This window comes from Chiloscyllium punctatum, chromosome 34, assembly GCF_047496795.1.
Source record: "Chiloscyllium punctatum isolate Juve2018m chromosome 34, sChiPun1.3, whole genome shotgun sequence".
Taxonomy (NCBI): Eukaryota; Metazoa; Chordata; class Chondrichthyes; order Orectolobiformes; family Hemiscylliidae; genus Chiloscyllium; species Chiloscyllium punctatum.
In genome coordinates this window covers 47237815-47248281 of record NC_092772.1, presented here as the reverse complement: position 1 = coordinate 47248281, position 10467 = coordinate 47237815, and the positions used below count along the sequence as shown (strand labels likewise).

The 10467-nt window shown below is 58.5% G+C and overlaps 1 protein-coding gene across 1 annotated transcript; it reads left to right on the top strand.

The window, feature by feature from the left end:
• Positions 1–1596: 1596 nt before the first annotated feature.
• LOC140458740 (high affinity cGMP-specific 3',5'-cyclic phosphodiesterase 9A-like) lies at positions 1597–8150 on the top strand (the record flags this gene model as incomplete). The annotated part of the gene is made up of 5 exons (XM_072553398.1): positions 1597–1776; positions 2104–2217; positions 4708–4812; positions 6686–6814; positions 7459–8150. Coding segments are annotated over 5 exons (624 nt in total), but the record flags the coding sequence as incomplete, so codon positions are not given.
• Positions 8151–10467: the final 2317 nt, after the last annotated feature.

Here is a 10467-nt window from a genome sequence, read left to right as displayed (position 1 = left end):
GGGGGGTGTGTGGAGGGGTGGGGGGTGTGGGGTGTGGGGGTGTGTGTGGAGGGGTGGGGGTGTGTGTGGAGGGGTGGGGGTGTGTGTGGAGGGGTGGGGGTGTGTGGAGGGTGGGGGGTGGGGTGTGTGTGGAGGGGTGGAGGTGTGGGGGTGTGGGTGGAGGGGTGGGGGTGTGGGTGGAGGGGTGGGGGTGTGTGTGGAGGGGTGGGGGTGTGGGGGTGTGGGTGAGGGGTGGGGGTGCGGGTGGAGGGGTGGGGGGTGTGTGTGGAGGGTGGGGGGGTGGGGGTGTGGGTGTGGGGGGGTGTGTGTGGAGGGGTGGGGGTGTGGGGGTGTGGGTGGGGGGTGGGGGTGTGGGTGGAGGGGTGGGGGTGTGTGTGGAGGGGTGGGGGGGTGGAGGTGTGGGGGTGTGGGTGGAGGGGTGGGGGTGTGTGTGGAGGGGTGGGGGTGTGGGTGGAGGGGTGGGGGTGTGTGTGGAGGAGTGGGGGTGTGGGTGGAGGGGTGGGGGTGTGTGTGGGAGGGGTGGGGGTGTGTGTGGAGGGGTGTGGGTGTGTGTGGAGGGGTGGGGGTGTGTGTGGAGGGGTGGGGGTGTGTGTGGAGGGGTGGGGGTGTGGGTGGAGGGGTGGGGGGTGGAGGTGTGGGTGTGGGGGTGTGTGTGGAGGGGTGGGGGGTGTGTGGAGGGGTGGGGGGTGTGGGTGGAGGGGTGGGTGGAGGGGTGGGGGGGATGGGTGGAGGGGTGGGGGTGTGTGTGGAGGGGTGGGGGTGTGTGTGGAGGGGTGGATGTGTGGGGGTGTGGGTGGGGGTGTGGGGTGGAGGGGTGGGGGGGTGGGGTGGAGGGGTGGGGGTGTGTGTGGAGGGGTGGGGGTGTGTGTGGAGGGGTGGGGTGTGGGTGGGGGTGTGTGTGGAGGGGTGGGGGTGTGGGTGGAGGGGTGGGGGTGTGTGTGGAGGGGTGGAGGGGTGTGTGGAGGGGTGGGGGTGTGTGTGGAGGGGTGGGGGTGTGTGTGGAGGGGTGGAGGGGGTGGGTGTGGGGGTGTGTGTGGAGGGGTGGGGGTGTGGGTGGAGGGGTGGGGGGGTGGAGGTGTGGGTGTGGGGGTGTGTGTGGAGGGGTGGGGGTGTGTGTGGAGGGGTGGGGGTGTGGGTGGAGGGGTGGGGGGGTGGGAGGTGTGGGTGTGGGGGGTGTGTGTGGAGGGGTGGGGGTGTGTGTGGAGGGGTGGGGGTGGTGGGTGGAGGGGTGGGGGGTGGAGGTGTGGGGTGTGGGGTGTGTGTGGAGGGGTGGGGGGGTGGGTGGAGGGGTGGGGGTGTGTGTGGAGGGGTGGGGGTGTGTGTGGAGGGGTGGGGGTGTGTGTGGAGGGGTGTGGGGGTGTGTGTGGAGGGGTGGGGGTGTGTGTGGAGGGGTGTGGGGGTGTGTGTGGAGGGGTGGAGGGGGTGGGTGTGGGGGTGTGTGTGGAGGGGTGGGGGTGTGGGTGGAGGGGTGGGGGGGTGGAGGTGTGGGTGGAGGGGTGGAGGGGTGGGTGGAGGGGTGGGGGTGTGTGTGGAGGGGTGGGGGTGTGTGTGGAGGGGTGGGGGGGTGGGTATATGCCAAGGCTGATGACAGAGTGACTCCTGTCCACCTCCCTGTGCAGGTATCAGGTCAACGCTCAGACAGAGATAGCCAGACGTTACAATAATACCTCCCCACTGGAGAACCATCACTGTGCTGTCACATTCCAAATCCTCACTGATCTCGACTTCAACATCTTCAGCAATATCCACCCGGAACTCTTCACACAGATCCACGAGGTAGGAGGACAGAGGATCAGCTGGAGGAGGCCATTCAGCCCCTTCCTCCAGCCTGTTACACGGGAACAGGAGGCCATTCAGCCCCTTCTCCTCCAGCCTGTTACACGGGAACAGGAGGCCATTCAGCCCCTTCTCCCCCTCCAGCCTGTTACACGGGAACAGGAGGCCATTCAGCCCCTCTCCCTCCTCCAGCCTGTTACACAGGAACAGGAGGCCATTCAGCCCCTCCTCCCTGAGGCTGACTCACTGGAAGCACAAATCAGATGGGTCTCTCTGTTCCTGTCTGTCAGACTGAGACATGTCAATCTCTGTGTCTGTCCTCATTAGGGTATTACTGACCTGATACTGGCCACAGACATGGCCCGACACGATGAAATCATGAACGCGTTCACACACTGTGCTGAGCACTTCGATTTTGAGAACATTGAGCACCTCACTTTGGTAAGTACCAAGAACAATTTTACCGTAGGGGGGGAGAGCCCTCGAGAGGGTCAGTGCTGAGGGAGTGGGCACTGTCGGAGGGTCAGTGCTGAGGGGGTGGGCACTGTCGGAGGGTCAGTGCTGAGGGAGTGGGCACTGTTGGAGAGTCAGTGCTGAGGGAGTGGGCACTGTCGGAGGGTCAGTGCTGAGGGAGTGGGCACTGTCGGAGGGTCAGTGCTGAGGGAGTGGGCACTGTCGGAGGGTCAGTGCTGAGGGAGTGGGCACTGTCGGAGTGTCAGTGCTGAGGGAGTGGGCACTGTCGGAGGGTCAGTGCTGAGGGAGTGGGCACTGTCGGAGGGTCAGTGCTGAGGGAGAGCTGCACTGTCAGAGGGTCAGTGCTGAGGGAGTGGGTACTGTCGGAGGGTCAGTGCTGAGGGAGTGGGCACTGTCGGAGTGTCAGTGCTGAGGGAGTGGGCACTGTCGGACGGTCAGTGCTGAGGGAGTGGGCACTGTCGGACGGTCAGTGCTGAGGGAGTGGGCACTGTCGGAGGGTCAGTGCTGAGGGAGTGGGCACTGTCGGAGGGTCAGTGCTGAGGGAGTGGGCACTGTCGGAGGGTCAGTGCTGAAGGAGTGGGTGCTGTCGGAGGGTCAGTGCTGAGGGAGTGGGCATTGTCGGAGGGTCAGTGCTGAGGGAGTGGGCACTGTCAGAGGCTCAGTGCTGAGGGAGAGGGCACTGTCGGAGGGTCAGTGCTGAGGGAGTGGGCACTGTCAGAGGGTCAGTGCTGAAGGAGTGGGTGCTGTCGGAGGGTCAGTGCTGAGGGAGTGGGCATTGTCGGAGGGTCAGTGCTGAGGGAGTGGGCACTGTCAGAGGCTCAGTGCTGAGGGAGAGGGCACTGTCAGAGGGTCAGTGCTGAGGGAGTGGGTACTGTCGGAGGGTCAGTGCTGTGGAAGTGGGCACTGTCGGAGGGTTAGTGCTGGGGAGTCGGCACTGTCGGAGGGTCAGTGCTGAGGGAGTGCTGCACTGTCGGAGGGTCAGTGCTGGGGGAGTGGGCACTGTCGGAGGGTCAGTGCTGAGGGAATGGGTACTGTCGGAGGGTCAGTGCTGGGGGAGTGGGCACTGTCGGAGGGTCAGTGCTGAGGGAATGGGTACTGTCGGAGGGTCAGTGCTGGGGGAGTGGGCACTGTCAGAGGGTCAGTGCTGGGGGAGTGGGCACTGTCGGAGAGTCAGTGCTGAGGGAATGGGTACTGTCGGAGGGTCAGTGCTGAGGGAGTGGGCACTGTCAGAGGGTCAGTGCTGAGGGAGTGGGTACTGTCGGAGGGTCAGTGCTAAGGGAGTGGGCACTGTCGGAGGTTCAGTGCTGAGGGAGTGGGCACTGTCAGAGGGTCAGTGCTGAGGAAGTGGGTACTGTCAGAGGGTCAGTGCTGAGGAAGTGCCGCACTGTCGGAGGGTCAGGGCTGAGGGAGTGGGCACTGTCGGAGGGTCAGTGCTGAGGAAGTGGGTACTGTCAGAGGGTCAGTGCTGAGGAAGTGCCGCACTGTCGGAGGGTCAGGGCTGAGGGAGTGGGCACTGTCAGAGGGTCAGCGCTGAGGGAGTGGGCACTGTCGGAGGGTCAGTGCTGAGGAAGTGGGTACTGTCAGAGGGTCAGTGCTGAGGAAGTGCCGCACTGTCGGAGGGTCAGGGCTGAGGGAGTGCCGCACTGTCGGAGGGTCAGTGCTGAGGGAGTGGGCACTGTCGGACGGTCAGTGCTGAGGGAGTGGGCACTGTCGGACGGTCAGTGCTGAGGGAGTGGGCACTGTCGGAAGATCAGTGCTGAGGGAGTGGGCACTGTCGGAGGGTCAGTGCTGAGGAAGTGGGTACTGTCAGAGGGTCAGTGCTGAGGAAGTGCCGCACTGTCGGAGGGTCAGGGCTGAGGGAGTGCCGCACTGTCGGAGGGTCAGTGCTGAGGGAGTGGGCACTGTCGGACGGTCAGTGCTGAGGGAGTGGGCATTGTCGGAGGGTCAGTGCTGAGGGAGAGTGCACTGTCGGAGGGTCAGTGCTGAGGGAGTGGGCACTGTCGGAGGGTCAGTGCTGAGGGTGTGGGCACTGGGAGGGTCAGTGCTGAGGGAGTGGGCACTGTCGGACGGTCAGTGGCGAGGGAGTGGGCACTGTCGGAGGGTCAGTGCTGAGGGAGAGGGCACTGTCGGAGGGTCAGTGCTGAGGGAATGGGCACTGTCGGACGGTCAGTGCTGAGGGAGTGGGCACTGTCAGAGGGTCAGTGCTGAGGGAGTGGGCACTGGGAGGGTCAGTGCTGAGGGAGTGGGCACTGTCGGACGGTCAGTGCTGAGGGAGTGGGCACTGTCGGACGGTCAGTGCTGAGGGAGTGGGCACTGTCGGAGGGTCAGTGCTGAGGGAGTGGGCACTGTCGGATGACAATTTTGCCGATAGCACCCTCTGCATTGTCCAGCGCCTTGTCCCAACCCGTGATCCCGTCCGAATGCTCCACCGTCAATGACTAATGTCTCCTGCTCCAGTTGAAGCAGGTGCTGATCAAATGCTGTGACATCTCGAATGAAGTGAGGCCGATGGAGGTCTCTGAGCCTTGGGCTGATTGTCTCCTCGAGGAGTACTTCATGCAGGTGAGAGACTTTCCGAACTTCCTCACCGTCTGGAATTCCACACGGCGGGGGAGGGTTTGGGAGAGGGGCAGTGTGACACCATCTCAGCAGCCAAACCCAATCCCCGCCAATCCCGTGATGGCTGGGGGGGTCTCTGGGACTTAAGCAAAAAGGCCCAGTGATGAGGGTCAGTCACCAGACACACATTGGCCAATGCAGGGAGAGCACAGACACGGAACACCATGGGGGATAGACACGGAACACCATGGGGAATAGACACGGAACACCATGGGGGATAGACACGGAACACCATGGGGGATAGACACGGAACACCATGGGGATAGACACGGAACACCATGGGGGATAGACACGGAACACCATGGGGAATAGACACGGAACACCATGGGGATAGACACGGAACACCATGGGGATAGACACGGAACACCATGGGGGATAGACACGGAACACCATGGGGATAGACACGGAACACCATGGGGATAGACACGGAACACCATGGGGGATAGACACGGAACACCATGGGGAATAGACACGGAACACCATGGGGGATAGACACGGAACACCATGGGGATAGACACGGAACACCATGGGGGATAGACACGGAACACCATGGGGATAGACACAGAACACCATGGGGATAGACACAGAACACCTTGGGGGATAGACACGGAACACCACGGGGGATAGACACGGAACACGATGGGGGATAGACACGGAACACGATGGGGGATAGACACGGAACACCATGGGGATAGACACAGAACACCATGGGGATAGACACGGAACACCATGGGGGATAGACATGGAACACCACGGGGGATAGACACGGAACACCATGGGGGATAGACACGGAACACCATGGGGAATAGACACGGAACCCCATGGGGGATAGACACGGAACACCATGGGGGATAGACACACTCTCTGCCATTTCCTGACCCTGGAGGGAGACTCTCGGCTGCCTTTCAGATAAACGCCACACATTACTGCATCTGTGAGACTGTGGAATGTACAAACCTCTTTGGAAAATACTCCTGAGAGGAGATGAAATGGGAACAGGGTGGGCACCACAGTGTCAATTAATTAACATTGTGACGTGTACTCCTTTGTGCCCAGTTCAGTGTATCTGGGTTCTTATAATCGATACATAGAGACATTGCTCAGTTTGCCCAGTGGCTAGTGGTTCGCACTGCTGCCTCCGAGCACCAGGAACCTCGGTTCGATCCCACCCTCGGGTGATTATCTGTGTAGAGTTTGCACATTCTCCCCGTGTCTGTTTCCTCTCACAGTCCAAAGATGTGCAGGTTAGGGTGGATTGGCCATTGGAAATTGTCCCATAGTGCCCAGGGATGTACAGGTTAGGGTGGGTTGGCCATGGGAAATTGTCCCATAGTGTCCAGGGATGTGCAGGTTAGGGTGGATTGGCCATGGGGAATTGTCCCACAGTGGGTCAGTGCTGAGGGAGGGTCAGTGTTGTGCATGTTTATGTCTGTGTGTGTGTATGTGTGTGTGTATTTGTAAGGGGGAGTCCGTAAAGCATTTAGATTTTAAATTGTTGAGCGTAATTAATTGAATTAAATTGTTTATCCCTCCCAAAATCAAATGTCACGTCAGAGGGATTAATTCTTGTTAAATATCTGGAGCTGGTCAATGCTGTCAATAAACTGAGCCTGGATATTCCGATGTTGGAGGGATTGCATTAACATGCTGTGTATTTCCCCAGGGAGAGTCAATTGTCACCTGGAGGCCTGTTCCCTGTCAGTGGGTATAACGGGAGGCAGCGATCTAGAATCTGACAGACTGTCCCGAGGTTTGCGAGTGCTGTTTTTATCCATACAGCGTCTGCAGGATGCTAATTCTTTGGCTTATTTGGCAGAGTGACAGAGAGAAATCTGAAGGACTGCCCGTTATGTCATTCATGGACAGAGATTTTGTCACCAAATCCAGCATGCAAATGGGATTCCTCCAGATGGTCCTCATTCCCATGTTTGAGACAGTCGCAAAGGTAACAGACAGTCAAAACACGACTGTGTGACAGCTATACTGAGGGTGCGAGAGTGCTGAGGGAGCACCGCACTGTCGGAGGGTCAGTGCTGAGGGAGCACCGCACTGTCGGAGGGTCAGTGCTGAGGGAGCACCGCACTGTCGGAGGGTCAGTGCTGAGGGAGCACCGCACTGTCGGAGGGTCAGTGCTGAGGGAGCACCGCACTGTCGGAGGGTCAGTGCTGAGGGAGCACCGCACTGTCGGAGGGTCAGTGCTGAGGGAGCACCGCACTGTCGGAGGGTCAGTGCTGAGGGAGCACCGCACTGTTGGAGGGTCAGTGCTGAGCGAGCACCGCACTGTCGGAGGGTCAGTGCTGAGGGAGTGGGCACCGTCGGAGGGTCAGTGCTGAGGGAGTGCTGCACTGTCAGAGGGTCAGTGCTGAGGGAGTGGGCACTGTCGGAGGGTCAGTGCTGAGGGAGTGGGCACAGTCAGAGGGTGTGTTGCGAGGGAAGTTCTGATTGTATCGATAGGTATATGGAGGATAGTGGGCTAGTGTAGGTTCGGTGGGCTTGGATTGGAACAACATCGAGGGCCAAAGGGCCTGTACTGCGCTGTATTTTTCTATGTTCTGTGTTCTATGTAATAACCAGTGTCCTGCCTTCCAGTTATTCCCCGAATTGGATGAAGTGATGGTCGTGCCATTGAGGGAAGCGAGAGCTCGCTATGAGAAACTGTTAGAGTCAGAGGGAATGGCTGAGTGACGGGATTCCTGCTCCACATTGTAAACTGTATCATTGCGTTCTGGAACCAGATCTGACCGCGACACAGGAGCTGATCGCATCAGGACTGAGCTTGCCCAGTGAGCGCGGCGATGGGTTGTGGGGGACACAATGAAACAAACAGGAGACACTGTTCAAACGAGACACCAACAGTCATTGCAAGATCTGGATATCGTTCCCAGGAATAGCCCTCGCCACTCACCAAGATGTGGCACATTCCCTGCCCTACTCTGCTAGTTTCTGCCCCTGGATTCGGCCGCCTCCAATCTGGACCCCTTTTCCAATGGACAGTTATATCAATCTCGGACCACCAGGAGACCATTCAGCCCTGATTTATCACTCCCTTCTAACCCTCAAGTCCTTTTTAATACTAGGTCTCCACTTCAAACCATCCATGAGCCCCACCTCCGCCAAATCCAGCATCTGGTTTTCACACAACACCCCCCTCTCCCCGACCCCAAAGGTGTTAAAATCTCCTCACCTCCCCTCTGAAAGGGCAAGCCCTCATTCTAACACCTTACTTTCTCTAAAGATGTGCAGGTTAGGGTGGGTTGGCCATGGGAAATTGTCCCATAGTGTCCAGGATGTGCAGGTTTGGGTGGGTTGGCCATGGGAAATTGTCCCATAGTGTCCAGGATGTGCAGGTTAGGGTGGATGGGCCATGGGAAATTGTCCCATAGTGTCCAGGGATGTGCAGGTTAGGGTGGGTTGGCCATGGGAAATTGTCCCATAGTGTCCAGGGATGTGCAGGTTAGGGTGGGTTGGCCATGGGGAATTGTCCCATAGTGTCCAGGGATGTACAGGTTAGGGTGGATTGGCCATGGGGAATTGTCCCATAGTGTCCAGGGATGTACAGGTTAGGGTGGATTGGCCATGGGGAATTGTCCCATAGTGTCCAGGGATGTACAGGTTAGGGTGGATTGGCCATGGGAAATTGTCCCATAGTGCCCAGGGATGTGCAGGTTAGGGTGGATTGGCCATGGGAAATTGTCCCATAGTGCCCAGGGATGTGCAGGTTAGGGTGGATTGGCCATGGGAAATTGTCCCATAGTGCCCAGGGATGTGCAGGACAGGGTGGATTGGCCATGGGAAATTGTCCCATAGTGCCCAGGGATGTGCAGGTTAGGGTGGATTGGCCATGGGAAATTGTCCCATAGTGCCCAGGGATGTACAGGTTAGGGTGGATTGGCCATGGGAAATTGTCCATAGTGTCCAGGGATGTGCAGGACAGGGTGGATTGGCCATGGGAAATTGTCCCATAGTGTCCAGGGATGTGCAGGTTAGGGTGGATTGGCCATGGGAAATTGTCCCATAGTGTCCAGGGATGTACAGGTTAGGGTGGATTGGCCATGGGAAATTGTCCCATAGTGCCCAGGGATGTGCAGGTTAGGGTGGATTGGCCATGGGAAATTGTCCCATAGTGCCCAGGGATGTGCAGGACAGGGTGGATTGGCCATGGGAAATTGTCCCATAGTGCCCAGGGATGTACAGGTTAGGGTGGATTGGCCATGGGAAATTGTCCCATAGTGCCCTGGGATGTGCAGGTTAGGGTGGATTGGCCATGGGAAATTGTCCCATAGTGTCCAGGGATGTGCAGGACAGGGTGGATTGGCCATGGGAAATTGTCCCATAGTGCCCAGGGATGTACAGGTTAGGGTGGATTGGCCATGGGAAATTGTCCCATAGTGTCCAGGGATGTACAGGTTAGGGTGGATTGGCCATGGGAAATTGTCCTATAGTGCCCAGGGATGTGTAGGTTAGGGTGGGTTGGCCATGGGAAATTGTCCCATAGTGCCCAGGGATGTGTAGGTTAGGGTGGGTTGCTATGAGACGTACATGCTGATGGTGATTCGGTGAGTTGGGCTGAATGGCCTGCTTCCATAGTGTTGCGAATCTGCAGGACCCAACCACAATAGGAAACCATCCTTTCCCCCAGGGATTCAGGGACATCATCCTTTGGAGTTTGTGTCACATACAGACAGGGGGGTTACGAAGGGGTTTCACACACTCCCCTTCATTGCTCAGCCCTTTGAGTGTAGGAGTTGGGAAGGTCATGTTGAGGTTGTACAGGACATTGGGGAGGCCCCTTCTGGAATACTGTGTCCAGTTCTGGTCACCCTGTTATAGGAAGGATATTATTAAACTGGAGAGGGTTCCGGAGAGATTTCCCAGGATGTTGCCGGGAATGGGAGGGTTGGAGTTATAACGAAAGGCTGGATAGGCTGGAGTTTTTTCCCCGGAGCGTCGGAGGCTGAGGGGTGACCTTATAGAGGTTTATAAAACCATGAGGGGGACAGAGAGGGTGAATGGTGGGTGCCTATTCCCCCCAGGGTGGGGGGATTTGAAGACCAGGGGGGCACATGTTTAAGGGGAGAGGAGAGAGATTTAAAAAAGACACGAGGGGCAACTGTTTTCCCCAGAGGGTGGTCCGTGTGTGGAATGACCTTCCTGAGGGAGTGGGGGGGGCGGGGGACAGTTACAACATTTAAAAGGGATTTGGATAAGGACATGGACAGGGAAGGGTTGGAGGGAGATGGGCCAGGAGCAGGTGGGGGGGGGGGGGGGGGGGGGGGGGACTGGGTTAGTTTGGGGATTAGGGTCAGCACGGGCTGGATGGGCCGAAGGGTCTGTTTCCATGCTGTGTGACCCTGTGACTCTAGCCACTCACAGGAAGTGCCATCCTTTCCCCACCCATCCTGACAAAGCATTGTATACATTTCACACAGATCAGCCCTCACCCTTCCAGACTCCAGGGAAGACAAGTCCGGAGAGATGAACCATTCCTCATCAAAGATGTCACAAAATCACCGCACCCTTGGATGTTTTCAGAGTGATTGAGTAACTGAGAGTGGCGTGCACACAGTCCGCTGAACTGTTCTGGCCCCAAGAGAGGCC